Source organism: Coturnix japonica, chromosome 14, assembly GCF_054131305.1.
Source record: "Coturnix japonica strain WE chromosome 14, WE-NBRP24, whole genome shotgun sequence".
Taxonomy (NCBI): Eukaryota; Metazoa; Chordata; class Aves; order Galliformes; family Phasianidae; genus Coturnix; species Coturnix japonica.
Genome location: NC_140676.1, coordinates 1,174,471 through 1,192,738, shown reverse-complemented (window position 1 = coordinate 1,192,738; position 18,268 = coordinate 1,174,471). Strand labels below are relative to the sequence as shown.

The 18,268-nt window shown below is 45.5% G+C and overlaps 1 protein-coding gene across 5 annotated transcripts in view; it reads left to right on the top strand.

Moving 5' to 3' along the window:
• The first annotated feature begins 3,368 nt into the window (after positions 1 to 3,368).
• The window catches only part of PIAS1 (protein inhibitor of activated STAT 1), a 51,245-nt gene continuing 36,345 nt past the window's right edge, over positions 3,369 to 18,268 (top strand). For 3 of the 5 annotated variants that reach the window (XM_085515192.1, XM_015873384.2, XM_015873383.3), the window contains exon 1: positions 3,722 to 3,760. In XM_085515192.1, coding sequence (XP_085371318.1) covers positions 3,737 to 3,760 — 24 coding nt within the window. In that variant the 5' untranslated portion in view covers positions 3,722 to 3,736. Of the gene's footprint in view, positions 5,593 to 18,268 lie in introns of all 5 variants that reach the window. The other 2 variants (XM_032446769.2, XM_085515191.1) reach the window with 2 other exon arrangements.

The following is an 18,268-nucleotide window of genomic DNA, read 5'->3' as shown; positions in this document are numbered from 1 at the left end:
AGACTGACCATTTATTCTAGCTTGCTTGGGAAAAAAAAAGAAGAGCAAAAGGCAAAGGGAAGAAAGGAAAAAAGAAGATGAACATTCACATGTGTTTTCTTACCAGGGAAAGGTGAGTGAATGTACACACAGAAACAGATTTGTTCCTTGGGGACAGTTGTTTCTGAGGTGATCTCACAGGAGTTACCTTTGGGTATGCTAAACCACTGCTGGCAGGATTTGGTAGGGTAGATTCCTCACTGGAAACTACCTCTATCTGACATCACCAATGCCAATTGACATCACCAATTTTGACACAGTCCATATACAGAATAGCTTAATTCCAAAGGGCGGGCCTTAAGAACATGAGCAGGGCGCTATGAGCCAGCAGATATCACCCATTGATGGTAGGGCGGAAAAGGCTAAACAAATAGTTTTAAAGAATGGGCTAATTGTGTGCCTATTGCCATTGTCCTGCAGCTGCAGTGCTTTGTATGGCAGCAAAGCACACCGGGAGCCAAGCTTGGCTTGGCATCCGTAACTCCAGCCTGGGAATACAATATACAGGGCATGCAAGTATCAGGGAGGACAATTGGAAATTTTGAAAGATTAAACACAAAATTGCAATGGAAAATGAGTTTGTATAGTGGCCAAGGCAGGGTTTGAGGGCTCGGTGTTGTAAAACGCACTTGTATGAGTACAGTAAGAAGGCAAGTTGATATTTAGGAACTGAAAAAACAGGAAATATGCAGATGAGGCTTGTATGTGTCACACTGTAACGCTGCATATGTAATTAAAGATGATAGTAACTCATTTACATGTGCTTTCCATCCTGCAATAACATTGTTCTATCAGCAGGCCTAAGGACGTAAAACAGGTTAACCTTCACAGTACGGTTCAGATTTTACTTTCCATTGCTGAACTTACAGCATGTGGAGCGATTCCATGTACATTGCAGAGATCTGAAAGAATTCATCATTTGCCGTGCTGCCTACTCCATCCTGAAAGGTTCTTTGCATGTAATCGAGTAATTTCTACTAAGTTGTATTTCTGCTGTTTTTCTTCTGTTGGAAAAGTCCATTGCAGTGACACATCAAAGTGGTTCCTCCACCTCCAACGACCTTGGGAATAAAAGATGTTTTTAATGCTCTGATCATCTTTTAATATCAAGAAAAAGAGACATTTAGAACCTCTCTTTCGATGGCTTAAAATTCAGGATAAAAACGCAACCTCCACAACTTGGAGCAGAGAGCAAGACTGCACTGTTAGAAAAAGAGGAAGGTCCTGGAGACTCAGGCTAATGAAAACAACATGTCCGGAGAAAAACTGCCTATCTGTATAAAAACGTTATTGCGCCGGAACACGGTGCTCAGAAAGTGAGTGATTTGACATGGTATGTTTTGTGGAAGGTTATAGAATAGGAAAAGGGAAGAAATTGGGGTGGAAGGTGGATTCTGGCAGTCACTGACTTTATTGCAATCCAGCCAAAAAGAAAAGGGGGAACTGAAAATACCAAAGCTTTGAAAGTTTAAGGAAAACCCTCCATCTTCATTTTTAATCTCTTCTCCTCCTTTGTTGGGGGATGGGTTAAGAAAAACAAAAATACTGCAGTGTTTTGCTTAGGCAAAGAGCTTACTGCAGCTGGGAGGCTGTTCTGGAGGTACAGCCCAGGTGCTCTGCTAGTGGGCTGAGCCCTTCTGAGGCCACAGGACTGCGAGGGTCTGAGCTCTGCTATCACCCACAGAACTGCAGCAGGACTGGAGCAATTGGGAGCAGCTCCAAAAATTACTGCCTGTTGACAAAGCCTTTTCTTGGCGAAGAAGCCCTCATTTAAGTCTCAGGAGCAGAGAGGAGCAAAATTTCATTACATGTAAATAATTGGCTAAAAATAGAAGCACAGATTGTTTTTCACGTTAAGTTCCTCCTTCAAGCTAAAGTATATAGCACGTTAAAATAACACAGAAAGTGATTATCAAAAGTCTAAGCAGAAAAATGGAGGGTCTGTGCTAGAACTGTAAAAAATAGTGTTTAGGGAGAACCATGTTGAATGGAGTTGTCGGTATCCTCTCATTTAGCTCGCTTCTTTATTTTAATGTATCCAAAGACATACCCAGCCTATTTTATTTAGAGCAAGTTTTGAAAGAGGACACTGTGGTTTATGGCCACGTGTCAGGTTTGATAGCACTACGGCATGATTTAGCAAAGCACTTAAGCACATGTCCACATCCCACTGAATTTGGTAGGAAGTGAAGAAGTAGAGGAAAAACTGTTTGCTGAGCAGCAAGCTTCCTTCAGAGGGGGAAAGAAAGCAAATGAGGATTCGCCTTCACGTGATCATCCATCTTTTTGTCAAATTCTTTATGTGAGGCACAAACCAATAGATCACGTGAAGATTATGTTTATTAAACACATTCAATCAGTCAAAATGAAATATTCTAACATGGGCTGGTACAGACGGCTGAAATAGATCGGCTAATTATGGTACGTGTGGGTGTACGGGGTAGTCATCTGACTTTTGCTTTTTTAGACATCTTGCCTAGCACCCTGCCCCCTCCCCAAACCAGCCTTCAGACTCTTCATTGCACGCAGTACTAAGCCAGAGTATCTGCTACTTATCAGCCTTCTTTAATTGCTCATTTTCTGAGTGGTTCATTCGTTATGCCAGTGCCAAATGGTAAGAGAAATCAATGAGAGCAGTGGACGTTTGGTGCACCTGCAGGAGAAATGGGATGTGCCCATGAGCTGGAGGATGGAGCAGGGTGCCACAGGGGAGTCAAGGGATGCTCCTCATGTTATCTGCCATGCTGGCCTTGAGACCGAGCTGGGAAATGCTTCTGGCTGGAACATCTGGAAACAAAATGTTTGTGAAGGACCGGGGTCGCTTTCTGCTGTTCAGAAAACACGGCTTCATGTATATTCTCACCACTAACAGGATGGTATCAAAATGCTACTTAGTAGGAGATATTTGATACCGCCGTCACATTTTCCCCTCAATGGAAAGTGCCTAATTTTAAGTTGTGGCTAACTATCCAGGTCAGATGGGAGACATAAATTATAATTCAGAAATAATCACCAGTAGTAATCTCTTTACCATCGATTCCCTGCGTGGCCTCAAGCATGCTTCCCTCCATCTGCAGAGTGGAGGCATTAATGCTTTTATATCTCGCAACACAGATAATGTAAGTGCTTTCTGAATGGATGATGATTAATTTTATGGAAGCTGCGGAAAACGGGCAAATTTGGTCTCACTTAAAAGGATGTACAGTATTGACCTTCTGCCCGAGACCATTTTTCCACCCCTCGCGCAGGAGGTAAAGGCCAAGTGGAAAAAAAAAAGTGTGACAGCGATGGGTAATTAGAAAGAATAAGCAGCAGAGTCACAAATTCCAGTTTTTAACCAATTTATTGCTGCAGGAATGCGTGTCCACAGCTCCCCCCGGGAGGGCCCCGCGTTCCCCCCTCACAGCCCCGCCGAGCAGGGCTCCCACAGCGCCCCGTTCCCTTTGCGGAACGATGGAAGGAAACTTTTCATGCTCGGGGCTGGGAAACGCTCCCGCAGCTCTAAATGCGGACGGAGGAAGAAATGCGGGATCCCCCAGCCCGGCGTGTGGAAGGAGACACGGCCCCGAGGGAGCGCAGGGGAGGGACAAAATGGCGCCGCGATTCAAACGCTGCGCGCTGCGTGCGGGCGGGAGGGGGCGGCGGGGGGGGGCGGTGTCCCGGCGGGGTTCACTGCGCCTGCGCCCGGAGTTGCAAGATGGCGGACAGTGCGGAACTAAAGGTAAAGCGCAGCTCCAATTCCCTCCGCGACGCCGCTCGGGGCCGCGCTCCGCTCAGCGCTACGGGGCGAAGCGAGCTGCGGAGCGGTGACTGCGCGGGGCCGCCTCGCTCTGGGGGCTGAGGGACGGAGCGGGGCGGGCAGCGGAGCGGAGCTCTCCCCGCCGGGCAGTGCCCCCCCAGGCGTGGGGAGCAGCACGGGGAAGGGGGGGGGGGCAGCGGTCGAGCCGCCCTGAGATGTTGGGGGCGGGTGCGGAGCGCTCCGCTCGGGGCCGGGGCCGAGCCCGGTGACACGGCTCCGTCCGGGGCTGACAGGCAGCCGGGCCCCCCCCCGCTCGGCCACGGGGGCCGTTACGAGGCGTTGGCAGCCCCCCCCCCCCCCCCCCCCACACACACACCCCGGCCCTCCCCTCTGTCAGAGAAGTTATTTCTCCCTTAACTCCTCGTGGACCCCGCCGGGTTGCGGTGTGGTGCTGAGCTGAGGCCCAGCGGGATGCGGCCGTCATGGGCTGGGGGGGGAAGGGGGGTGTCAGGGAGTCCGTGCTGAGAAATTAAAGCAAAAACCGACGGAACTTTGAGATGGTTTCGCGTTGGCGAGCTGGGGGTGTGGGCTGAGTGTGGCTGCGAGCTGGAAACTTTGAGAGTTTGGCTGCGGCTGTCACAGGGCTCTTAGCAGGAGGGCTTCACTTCCACGCTTTGCACTTCACATCACGAGAGCCGTACGGATCAGAAGTGCATCAAATATGACAGAAACTTGAGAATTACGGAGCGTGACCAGGGAAACTTGTCTTTCCGAGGAGCCCTCAGTTTTCTGCACACAGCAGTTTCCTGTGCTTTCTTTTTTAGGGGCCAATAGTGCAAGCACTGTGTGTGTGCCCCAGAGTCTGGGCTCTGTGCCTGCCAGGCCCCTGTTCTCCCCAGTTCCCCCGCTGTCCTTTGTTTTTGAGCCATCTTGCTTGAGCTGTGTTGCCCTCAAGGTTGTTTGTTTCTCCCCAAATTATCCTTCCATGTGATGAGTTGAAGGATTGAGGTTTGATTCCAGCCTTAAAACTTCTGTTAATCTCGGCATGGCAAGTGCGTGCTGGCACCTGGTTATAGATCTGTTGGTGCTGGGCTGGGTGCACGTGGTGATGCCTTCATAAGCATCTAATTGAGAGCAGTAAGGGAGTTAAGGTTTTTATGCTGTGTATTGAGATAGCAGGGTGGTGGTCCCTGTGTTTTCCCTATGAAAACTGGCCATGTGTTGATCCTGAGAGCTTTGAGATCTGCCCACCGAACACCCTGTCCTGTTGCCTGCAGTGTTACAGCCTCAGCTCATGCAGAAATGTATTTGTGCCCACTTGTCATCCCTGACTTCTTCATCGATCCCTGTCTGAAAGCTGCTCCTTGAGAACCAGTGCTGAGAAATTATGATTTTTTTGTTCTTTAAAGCACTGTTGCTGCCTCAGGGACCTGAAGGGTAAATGTCAATCCCACTGGTTTATTTTCAGTTTCACTTTTCTGCTTGGGATATTTAGTGGGACTTGTAGGCTGGGACCGTGGGATGGGCACTGCAGTCTGTGAGGAGTTGGCTGGTCTGGGGGGCTGTGAGGGTTTGGCAGTTCATGGAAGAAAAACCCAATAACTTCATACATTCATGCTTCGAAGGCTTTGAGATGGAGAGGTCTGACTGCTTTTTTTCTCTCTAGGCCATACAAAAAAATAAGATGTGGGTGGATGCTCCTCTCTGGGAGGGAGAGGGAAACTCAGAAGCATGAAAGTTCTGCTCAGGGTCATATCTATCATGTCCTGGGCTTTCCAGGAGTGGTCTGGCTCTGTTGTTGGGTATTGGATAAGGTGAGTGGTCCATGAAAAAGGGAGGCGAACAGAAAGAAGCTCTGCCAGGTTTGGTGCAGGGGATGTTTTCATGCGGATGCACATCTCCAGAAAGCAAGCTTTTATGTTTGCTGCTTTTGTAAAGTTGAAAGAAAACTAAGGGAGGGTTTGTGACCGAGACTCTGCTATTTGGGGAATGAACACAGAGTTCTTTTCATTATTATGATTTTCTGAGGTGGAATTTTTCCACGTTTCTCCTCTGATTAATTAGGAAGTGGCATTGATTTCAGATCTAGTGACCTTTAAAGCTAAAATCAAATGTAATAATTCGCACTATCTGTCTTGCCCGTGCACGGTGAAGTTCGTCGGAGTTTTTCTTTCTCTAAAACTTTCTTTCCTTCCTGTGCAAAGAACCATGGGGTTATATGTGGGGAACATACACACATTTAAACTGGGAATGTGATACGGCATGGGGTACTGTCAGATGCCCCAGGTAAAATAAAAGGTCTCTCTTCCTTAAGAGAAACAACGGATCTTGCTTGCTGTAATTTTTCACTTAACGTTAAGTCATGAAATAACGTTTCCTGTGATGTATTTTCTTACCGCCATCAAGAGCATTTCAGCCTTGTGCCCCATTAGAGAATGTTTGTCCTATTGAAAGAAAAATAATCAGATAAGATCAAACTTACTTTGCAGATCGTAGCCTTGTAAGGTTACTGAATTCTTTGGTACTCTCCGGGTTCTGGATGAATTGAAGCAATATGTTTTCATTTCTGTTGGTGAAACAAGGTAACTGGGAAGTCTGCTTGGCAGATTACCTCCCTAACTCTGGAGGTTGAGACATAACGTGAATTTTCCCCATCTTAATTACTATTCCTGTATAATTGCATACAGACTGTAATTTATCTCAAGGTAAGCTATTTAAAGCTCTTTCTAATTGGAAGGAGTATACTTGAGTGATTAAATCTTTCCTTCAATATTTCTTACATCTCTTGAAATTGGTTATTAGGTTGTTGTGATCTTTGCCTTCTACTCGGGTCTTTTGGAAATCATTACACAATTTGCAATAATCAATTCAATTATACATGGATCAAAGAATGAAAAAGAAAAGCTTATGTTCTAGTATTGTCATTCTTGATACTGTCCTAAGAAGCTGGTTTGGTAAGCACATGCTGGGAGGTTTTCTCCTTTGTTCTCTCTCCTTTTAAGAAAGTGCCTTTGGGGATTGAAGAGATCCCTGGTGTGTTTCTTGTTAGACACAATTTATACCATTATAAAAAAAAAAAAAAAAAGTGAGCCAAGAGTTTGAATGAAAATTCATAATAGCATTTCCACACAATGGTGATGAAAACAAGCCATTAAAAACCACGCAGTGGGGAAATACCCCTCCCCTAAATACAGATTTCTTTGGGGGTTGGGGGAGAGAGGCTGGCAGCACGGCTTTCAGGTGGTGCTGCTATCAGTGACAAATGGATCTCTGGTGTGGAAATGTGGTTGTTAAGTTGCGTTGTCGATGCTAATAAGCATAAGCTACCTATTCTGGTATTCAATTAGAATTTTACTCCTCTGTATTAGGAGCTATTTTTGCTTAATCCTTTTATAAGTTGCTGGGGTTGCGTGTTTCTGTGATTAAAGGCAATATAATCCACTTTTCATTGTGAAGTGAGTCCTGGATTACGTTATTTTCATGCCAATAAATCGGTGTGTGTCAGTATCGCTGTCTTTTTAGCTGTAGCCTGGTCTGGGTATCGCTGCTCAGCCTTTTCTCCCCAGCATTGGCATTGCAGATATCAGATGGATAGAACTGGCAGCTGAGCATCACTGTTGAGCTGTCAGAATCCCAATCCGTAGCACTTCTTTATTGCCGATAAGGACAGATTGCTTGTTGTGTACACGTAAATACAGTGTCAGCACATTTCCAGTAAAAACCCCTCCCAGACGCCAGGGGCCATCCTGGAAGAGTTTGTGGGCTGTGCAAATGAAGTTTGTATTTATTGCCACTTGTGAGAAGGGGGAGCGGATAACCGCCAGTTGCTCCAAGTATCTCTGTTTTGGTTACTAGAGATTTAGCAATCGCAGTTAAAAAGCTCAGATGGGAAGAGATGGGTGGGGGCAGAAGCACCTAATGTAGCTGTATTCTCCAGTAGCATCAAGCCAAGCATCAGCTGGGCAGGAGAGTGCTCAGTGCGGCTGATGGGAACTGCTATGGATCAAGTGCACGAGGGATACTTAAAAGCATCCCTTGGAGCTGGATCGGGGCAGTTAAGATTTCTTCAGATAGCGAAGTTATTTATGGGGCTGGAGATGATGGATATGGTTTATAGTCTGACCTGTGCTTATGCAGAGCGCTGAGATAAGTGCGGACTTGTCACTAATGTGTTTGGCATGGCGGGTTTTATTTCCTGTAATCTGTTCTTGGAGAAGTCGGCATTTGATCATTTTTCTCCTTAGTGCTGTTACAGGGGAAAACAAAACAGAACTTGTAAACACTCGAGGCTCGAGTGCTGCCTGTAACTGTTTGGAGGTACCCAGCCCTGTCCACGGCTGCCAGCACCTTGCTGCTGCGTGGGGCCACATCTGTAACCTTGTGCTGGCAGGGATGCTTGGGTAGGGGCTGAGCCCCATTGGCACAGGAGTCTCATCTGAAACAGCTGAATTTGGGGTAGCTCCCTGCCTTGCTGTGACCCAGTGTGTTCAACAGGTACCTTATGAACTTCTGTATTATCTGTTGTCCCAAAGGGTTCATGGCTGGGAAATGGACCACTTGCAGCTTTTCTCTTATGGGGTGATGTTGGCGTTTGGCCCTTTGGCCTCTTTCTGCTTGCAACATTGAGTTGTCTCAGCATCCACTGTTTACTTTTGCTGCTGTGCTTCCACTTGAGAAAATTCTGTTTAGATGTGAGATGCTACAGGTGCTCCTTTCTAGTGGGAGGCCCGGCTCTATGGCCTTCAGTAAAAGTAAATTAAAATCTAGAGAAAGCCAGGAGTGAAGAATACAAACGTGGTTCTGTGTTTACAAAGCTGTCGATACGTACTGTGTGCGTTCTGCAGTTAGCTCATACTGTCCTTGGTAAGCAGGAACTTCACCTCTGGGTAGCATAGAAAGGAGAAAAGTTTGTCCTGTTCTTAGAGGGAGTGAAAAAGGAAAACATTGTTTGGGTGGCTGCTGGGGCACGTGCTTGGCAGCTTTGGAGTCCTGTCAGTCAAGCCCAGGTACTGCTTGTCCCATTGCTGTGTTGCTATTCCAGCTCTGTGTAAGGTAGGACGTGCTCCGAGTGTTGGTTTGGGCTTTTTGAAATGAGAGTAATTGGATTTTACAATGCAAAAATTGCAGGTAGTGCCTTCAATGGTCGTCTGTTGGTGAAATTAAATGCGCTGCTTAAGAGCAGATTCTTTTGCTAGTAAAAATGGTGGGGGGTGTGAGGAGAAGAAAGGAACCTCTAGTAGCTTACAGAAGGGTGTTTATTTCTGTAACTTAACTTGGTGCTGTCAAAGCTGTTTTGAACAGCTGTAAGTCACTGCCAAATATATGGCTGTTTGGGGGCAAATGAGAAACTTTAGGGCTACAGCAAAAAGTAAAGGATCTCGAACCTTTGAAGATGAGGATATATGGAGTTAGGGATGCGTAGGATGGGCCATACCAACTTAGCCAGCTTTATTCTAATCTTGCCTAAGTTCCCTAGCAGGTAAGGCAATGCTGTTGCTCTGTTCACTGTGCTACAGGACTTTCTGTTGTCATTTCTCTTCTTTTGCTGGTGCTCCCATGTTTGATTTAGGAATTTCTCAGCTTTTTGCTTAATCTTAGTCTCCTGATGGTGTTAGGGGTGCTGCATCCCTGCTGTTATATTAGCATGTACTAAAGGATACCAGAGCACTCCATAGGCAAGCACTGTATCCTGAAATTAAAGGAGAGTGGGAACTAGCAGAAGGTGAGTATTGCTGGGCTTATCTAGCATGAAAGAAATGGAAAGCTAGTATGTAACTACCCGAGGGTCAACCTAAGCTTGACCTTTATAGGAAACTATATGAGAAGCTTATACAGGAAGTGACATGATAAGTAATGGAAAAGGAGCATCTTCAGGCCCCTACTTGACACAAATAGAGCGTGAAGCTGTGTGGCAAAGACTCAGTGGATATGCTGGAGTTTGCTTAGCATGCAGAGATGGTGTTACTCATTTATGCTCATCACTGAAGGTTGCTCTGTAGCAAAGTTCCCTGGTTTTGTTTAGGAAATGGTAATGAGCTTCCTGGATGTGTGCTATTAGCTGTGTATGAGTTCTGCTTCCACCTGAGCTGCACGGGCTGCAGGCAGTGCTTCAGTTGCCACATTCCATCCTAGAGGTCTGTTTTAACAGCAAGACAGAGTAAGAAAAGGAGGGTTTTAGTCTTTGCCCTGCTCTGGGGCTGATACACAACCAGCTGCTTTTCCAGAGCAGTAAGCTGTGAAGCAGCTCTTTATCTCTGTAGATGTTTCCTTCACCATGTTTTACATGTTTTTAACGTATACAAAGAGTGCTCTTTCCTAGTTTCCAGCGTGGGTCTGATCTGTCATACTAAATTCATCAAGCGGAGAGTTCAGAAACATTCTCCTTTTAGCTTTTCTTAAGTGTTGCTTTCAGTTTGATGCTTACTTGCCTCCTTGATCCCAACCGTAGATTATATGGTACTTCAGGTTGAGTGGCTGCCCAGAAGTCCCCAGTCCATCTCCTGTTCAGAGTGGGTTCAGCTGTGAGGTCGGAACAGGTTAGGTAGCGCTTTATCCCATCTAGCCTTTAAACCCTTGGCGATGGAGATGTGTAACCTCTGTGGGCAGTCTCTTTCACTGCTTAACCGTCCTGTGGTGGAAACAGTTTTTCTTAATATCCAGTCCTAACCTTTTGTCTCAGCTTGTTCTCTTTGTCTTGCTCCCTGCTGTGTACCCCTTTGATAAGCCTGGCCCTGTCCTCTTGTGCGTGTAGTGGAAATGTAGGACCAGATCGTTACCAGCCTCAGGAACACGCACAGCTGAATGCTGAGACCATCCAGTGATACTTCTGGAAAAGATGTGTTGCTTCAAAGAGCTGGACTTCAAAAGTGGCCAGTCTCCTGTTGGAGGTGGTGGCAGGTGGCCGGCAGGAGCTGGGCATCTCTTCACCAGCAGGCTCAGGAAGGTTCTTGTCTATTCTGAAAGCTGCTATATGAAGCTCCCCTGCTCTTTCCTCCAAACCCACTCCAATTAAATACATGGTTGTAAAGCTGGCTGAAAGCTGAGCACCTTCTCCTTCCTGCTCCCTCACTTTACGGAGGTGCATCCTTTGTTGCTGTAACCCATATGTGCAGACACATAGTAAATGGTCTCAGAATCCGTGCTGGGCTGGAGCTGAATCACAGTCTGCAGGCAAAGGTGACGACAGAGGGATAGTATTCATAGGCAGGTACACCAGGGTTTGTGCTTAATAAAGCAGCCGATCAGCTTTTCAACTGGAAGCCATCAGTTAGCAGGCAGGGTAGGAGGTAGGATGGGAACAGCAGCAAACCTGGTTTTGCTTGGCAATTCAGCAGGGGTGCAGCTCTTTATTTGTTTGTTTTTAAACACCTAAGTAGAAGTCAGATCCGGTAGGGATGGAATGCCTTTGGTACAGGTAAAGATCTGGAATCTGAGCTGCAAAAGTGAGTTGTAAAAACGTTGCGTGGATGGGAATAGTTTCTGATATATCCATTCCTTATAGTGTTTCTTGAGTCTCCCTTGACAAAATGATCTCACTTCTGTGCAGATGTTGTATCTCGTTTCCCTGGTGCAAAATAAGAGCCTTTCAAAGAGGCCAAGTATTTGTGTAGATTTTCAGCTTATTGGAAAATCAGTTAGGGGCGGCTGTGCTCGGGCTATCTATGGAGTTGTTGGCACACCTATAAATACATCGCACTGAAATGCAACATGTAGAAACTTCAGCAGCGGTACGGAAACAAAGCTGTTCTTTTCCTTAGGTTCCACGTTGACTTAGCAGTATCTCAGCAGGGAATCTGCCGAGGCCACTTGATGGCAGGGCTTCAAATTTTTTTAATCAAGAATCAGAACAGTTGTCAGTTTGAATTACAAGTGCTTCAGATAATGGTTTTCTAAAGGGAGCGCGCCCAGGTTTTCATGCAGTCCGTCATTTTCACTTTTCCCCCTTTGCTGTTGGGATCCGACCCTTTCAGTTGAGAGGTACCATTTTTATGAGAGCTCTTGACAATGTCACTTGGAGTTCTGAGGAAATGGCTAAAAATAGAGATGTGCTCCAAACGCGTGTTGAAGAGCATGAGACCAGGGGTACATTTAGCTCCGTTGTGTTTCCTTCCAGCTTCCAGAAGTGAATGTATGGGGAAGACCAACAAGGGGCAGATATGGGAGATAAGTCCCACCTCCCTGCAGAGCTCTGTTCAGCTCTGACCCTGCTGGGTGAGCTGGGATGAGTCCTTCCCCAGTGCTCACACAGGTTGCTCCTGAGCATGCCTGTTCTGCTTCTGTTCCCAGCACTGTGATGGGAATTGCTGTTGTTCTGCTGCTTGCTGCACGGAGGCCCTTCTCATTTTGTTTGGAGGCTGGTTCTGTCCAGCTTCATGCACTGATGGCTCTTATTTGTCACTACAGACACTGAACAGCTGATCCCTGTCCACTGCTCATGCTGCACATGGTTCTATGGGCTGCTGTTGTGTCCATCCTCTGTTTTCAAGGCTGAAAAGTCTGAGCTTTTGCCCAATGACTTCTGTCACCCTTTTGTGAACCTTGTCACTTCTAACATTTATGTATTTTTAAGATGAGGCAACCGAAGCCATCTACACTTTGATATGTGGGTGAACCAGGGATTAATATAGCAAGTAACGGTTTATCATATTCTCTATTTCTTTTTAAATGATTTCTAACAGTAACTTGTGTGTTTGACTGGGACTGAGCCGATGTTTCCATGCGTCTGTTTATCGAGGGGCCAGAAGCAGCTCTGGGGGTGGGAAAGGTCGTTCAGAGCCCATTGCTGCTTATGCCGAGCTCAGTCCATCTGTCTCCATAGGCATCACGTTACGTTTACATGTGTTGAATTGCTCTGGCACTCAGTCTCCTGAGGTCTTCCTCAGTGTGCCTTCATCCTTAAGACCAAGTTCTATTGTCAGCAACTTTGTCACAGCTGATCACTTTGTTTTCTAGGTCACTACCAGGCAGGTTAAGCTGTGTGTGCCAGCGTGGGCCCCTGCAGAACTCCATGCGTGACCATCCTCTATTGTTTTAACTTGGATGAGATCGTAATAGAACTTTGAATAGCAAGCTAGGAATCTCTGGCCTGTTTAAAAACACGAAAAAGCTGTAAGAATACCCAGCTGGTGTGTGTGGACTGGGATTCCAGAGTTTCTTTCGACCTGTGCTACTCAGTTGTTTTTAACCATAGGTACAACCGAGGAGGTGCCCAGCTGTTTGAAGGGGAAGCAGAGATGTGTTGAAACTTGTTGCCTATGTTCAGTTAATTAGAACAGTTTTGGTTTTTTTTTAAGGCAGCTTTGTTTTTCAGCCTACATTCTCATAGCTTAGTAAAGGACTTGAGCTCCGTGTTAGTGGATTAACTGCATGGGCTGCTTTGCTCCTCAGTGCCTCTGGTTGGATTTTTTTTCTTGAAAGAGGGTTTTTGGTGCTTTTGGGATCCAGGCTGAACCGAGATGGGGAAATAATGCACAGCTTACAGCATCCTTACCTGGGAAGAAGCCCCGTGTTATTTAGTGAGCCTACCAGGAGACAGAGAGATGAAGACACTTCATTGTAAAGTGCTGGGCTGAAACCCAGAAAATCCTGCTTTTGTCAGGAGATCCTAAATCTTTTTTTTCCCTTAATGCCTTTGGTCTGTGTGTGTGAAAAGGGACAAACAGAGTATAAATTCATGAGCAAGTGAGAGTCATGCGGATGACATTAATGAGCTACAGAAGGCTTGTATATATGCAAATTCCTCTTGAGAGCGGGATTTGGATGAGTGCTGTTAATGAGGTGGGGCAGTGGTTCGGCCACTGAAGATTAAATAAATGGGGCAGTGGCTGCAGCATCGCCCCCTGTGCTCCATGGGGAGCAAGGAGAGCTGTCTGTGGGTGCTGCTGCAGAAAGGCAGAGCGTCTCTGTTCTCACTTGGTCTGGGTTTCCATGGAAGTTTGAACTGTGCTATCAAAGTTTTCTTAGGCAGCTCTTTTATGGAGAAAGCCAAGTCAAACGCAGTATGTTTCTGGAGTTTACTTGCAGAGTTACAATGTATTTTAAATCATAGGTGTGGCTAAAACTTGGCTTGTTTGGAGAAAAAAAAAGAAAAAAACAACAAAAAAACCCCCTTCATTCCATCAGGCAGTTTGTTTCCATGCAGGGCAGGGGGTTATTGTGTGAATAGATTAAACTAATCCAGCATTATTTTGACTCTGAGAATAATCCAGTGGCAGCGGATGGTGCTGATGGCACATGGCATGAAATGTCCCTTTGCACTGAGCAAGGTTCCTCGGTGTGTATCCTTAGGCTGGCTTTGGAAAGGGTGTTTCTGTCTGTGCTGTATGTGGGCCAGGAAAATATTGCATAGAGGATGTATTCTTAGCTTTCTAACACTGCTGAGTGTTTTGTCCTGGGATTAATCATTGCTAACTAATGCGTTCTTAAGCACTGCCTGCTTGTCTTTGAGCCTGCAGGTAACACGATGCACTTAATAGATGTGAAAATATGTTTGTCTATTGTAGGCGACACTGGAAGGATTGGGAGAACCAAGCAGCCCTAAGTCTCAGGGGTGTAGCAGGAGTGTGGTTTTAGGATCACTTTGTGGCAGCCTGGATACATCTCTATATGCTGTCACTGGCTGGTGTCATTGGAACTGATGTCTTTATCTGCTTTTGAGTGCTGAAGAAAAGCAGGAAGGTCTGCTTCCTCTCCTTGTGGCTGTTGGCTACATGTTCACCCACCTTTGACATTGATATTTTTTACCCAAGTACTAACTTCTCATCTCCCATAATAAATGACACTTTAAAATAGAGGTGTCTCAATATCTGATGTAAATATAAATTCCATGTCATGTTGTTGCATGTTATAAATAATTCCATATGTAATGCACCTGTACAGTTAGGATAGGTAAGAGTGGTTTTACTCTTACCTATCTTACCCTTACTGATTTAGTTTCATGTATAGCCCTGTGTGTTCCTATGGTGAGCATAAGTAGTTGCATCCCACTGAACTGTTCCCAATTGCTGCCTTCTTCCCCTCACTCAGACATGCTTGAGATCAGCGCTTTGTCAAAGTAGAGGTGAATTTCCATTAATCTGTGCTCTGAGAACGCTGATGTGTGAGCTGGAGGCTTCCTGCTGTGTTAGGTGGACTCTGCAGGTCTGCTGAGATGGTTCCTGTTGTGTGATGCATCTCACCTGGTGCTTGGAGGAATGGTGATGTGAAAGGGAGGAAAAGAACAACCCCAAACGACAAGGCTGGCAGCGTGATTGCTTGATGGACTATTTGCTTTTCTGCTTATTGACACGTGCTCATTTCTGCCATAACAATTAACAATACTTGTTAGCAGTGATAAATCATTATTCTCAGTGGACCACTATTACAAGGGAATAGGGTATTTGGCCTGAGTATTTCATAGGTATTTATTGTGAGGAGATCTATTTCATTTGGGTTCCGTTTCCCCTTTGGGCAAGGGTGATATTCTAATGATAAATCACAAGTGTTTCCCATACGTGATATTTAATCTGATCTCTCAATTTTCCTGTTCTTCTCCCTTCCTTCCATTCTTCCTTCCTCCAGCACTTCCTCCCTTTCTACTTTTTCCTCTAGTTGGATTTATTGACTGTTGTTGTTTTTATGCTCAGATGGTTCCAGATGAAAGCAGTACCAAACGCTTCCATGCATCCTATGAGGTACTGGTGCTACTGGTGAGTGGTTCACAATGCCAGGGGTGGGGTGGCCATGGCCCCACCTGAGCAAGGCCAGCAGCTGCTGCCCATCGCTGTGTGTGGGTCCTGCAGCTCTTCCTCAGTGCTGTTCACAATGTGTTTTTCAGGATGGAGCTTCCTAAGGAGGGCTGCTGTAAAGTCTAACAGAAGATGCTATCTTAGTTTTTTTCTTTGTTTTTTTACGTTAATGAGAATTGTGGACAGATTATTCCAGCTGTTTAGTTTTCCTTCTCTCAGGGCATAATTGGTTACTTCCAAGGGAAGGGAGGATCGATTAGATGCTGGCTTCATCCTGCTGTTCCATAGTTTTCAAACTGTTACCCAAGTTTAATATGATCGTTAAGACTTTTCTGGATGTCGGTGATGTCAGCGATGACTCAGCCTGTATCTTGCATTGCATCCTAGGAAAACGAGCACATTGAGGGAGAAAGACTCAAACAAAACAGCAGCCTATTGGAGAATGTGTTGAGCATCTGTTTGTATAATTTCATATCCTGAAGTGTTATATCAAGCGAGCTAAGTAGGAAAACTTCATTTATTTACAGTGGACAACTAACTTGTCAGTACTTGGTGCTAATTTACAGCATGTGCAGAATAGAGCAGAACTTTGCAGTTTTGTAATGTAAAGAAATAGGAAAGTTGTTGTTTTTTTTTAAAAAAAAAAAACCTTGGAGGAAAGCAGGCATGTATTATGGCATTAATTCATTTTAATCAAGTGATGCTTAAGTTAGCTATAGCATGAGAAGAACCGACATCTGCTGATGCAGTAGAGATTTAAATAACTGCTGCAAGCAAACATCAGAACTAAAAGTGAGAATGTAAGTCATGGAATTGTTGTGTGCTTTGCTGCTCAGAGCTTCTCTAAGCTTCTCATGGAAGCCGCCTCTCCATCCTCACTGCAGTGTGAGTGCATTCATTGAATTCCAGGTACATTCTTCTCCTGCTGCCCTTCTGGGTTGACTTCCCAAAGCTACGTGTGCTTCAGGCAGATAATGGAGATATTAGGAAACTAACCAGAGCTTGATTCTCTGATGTTCAGCTGAAAAACAAGAGCATTTAGCCCTTATTTAGCGGACTCCCTGTCTGTAAATCTCAAATCAGTGACATTGTTGATGTCACCATTGCTTTTGTGTTGTAATTGCAAATGTAAAAATGTGTGTATTCTTTTCTTTTTTTCTAAACTGAAGATTGCTGTACTTAGGAATCAATGATTGCCCAGTGATGCTGCTTCCAAACGTTGTGATGTCTCAATGCTTTAGAAACCAAGAGACAATCTTTCAGGCTACTACTGAATGCTGTACAAGTTATATTTTGATTTTTACTGATGTAGCCTTGTGCTGTAACCAGCTTGGGGCTGTAATAGGACATGGTGTGTTTACCAGCTCTTGGGACAGCTGTGTTTGCAGCCGGCGTGGGCTCCACTGAAGTGTATGGCGTAGGAATTCTCTCTTGTCTGCCAGCTGAAAGGCTTTAGTTAAGGATAAGAACGCTGTTAATAAGAAGGAAATTTGTCTGGCAGTGACCCTCTCCCAAATAGCTGAAAGTAATTGTCTTCCTTTTTAGCCCTAGGTGTAAGCTGTTAGTCTTGAGGCATATTGTTTTGTATCCAGGGATCGTCTAAACTAGTATTTCTGCAATTACTTGTCATGAAAATTATGCTAGTGCGTAGCTCTGTAAAAGTAATTCCCATCTGCAAGGATAAATACACCGGGGACAATTAAGTCTGAGCGTGGCTGAAAAAAACCCTTCAAGTCTCCAAGAACTGGAATGAAGATTACTATTGTCAGCAGCCTTATTTAATAGCAGAAGTCCTAATATAGCTCACCTAGTGGGTACGATCTCTTGAGAGCGATAAAACTTTTGTTATGGATTAAGATAAAAATGTGAGTGCCTTTAAATCAAACCCAGCATAGACATGATGGAGGGCTGTGGATGGAGGGCTGTGGCTGCCTTCTTGCAGCATATCTTCCCCTTTGCTGCACTAGCAGGTTGCTGCCTTTACTCCACTGCAAAATACAAACGCTCCAAAACTCCAAAGTCAAAGTTAAAAAACAACCAACCAACAAAACAGAACTTTTAATGTGTGGGTATTATATTAAAATTGTCTGCTTGGATTGCTTGTTGTTACTGGCAGCCAGGAGGCTACAGCTGAGGAGGTGTCAGTCTCTCTTCTCAGGTGACAAGGGGTAGGATGTGAGGAAATGGTCTCAGGTTGCAGCAGGGGAGGATCGGATTGGATTCCGGGAAGAATTCCCTCCTGGAGAGGGTGGGCAGGCGCTGATGTGGGCAGCCTGGGACTGGTGGAGCCCCTGTCCCTGTTGGCTTTTAGGTGGTGTGTGAATGTGACACTGTGTGATGGCATTCGGTTGGGCAAGTTGGTGGTTGGGCTGGGCCATATGGAACATCCTTCCAACCTGGGTGGTTGTACTGGTGTTCTTTGCGCTCCTTCATCTGTGGAGTTCGGAGCAGAGCTGAATGGTTTGGGTGCACTCAGTTTTCACGTGAGCTGAAAGCAGAAGTACAGCAGCAAATTGTAAGATCTCCTGTCCAGAAGCTCTTGCAAAGTTCCACACTTTTCAGGTGATCTCTTCCATGCCAGAGAGGGTTCCTGCTCTTGGGAGGTGCTTGGAGCTGAGGTGGGTTCTTTCAAGGGTTGGAATGTTTATGTTCAAAGATACTCAGCCGTAACATTAGTAGCAGGGAAGCACATTGTTTATCTACACACTGAAATAAGTAACACCCGGTGACTTGGCAGGGTGCTTTCTCTGCTAGCATGGGAGCT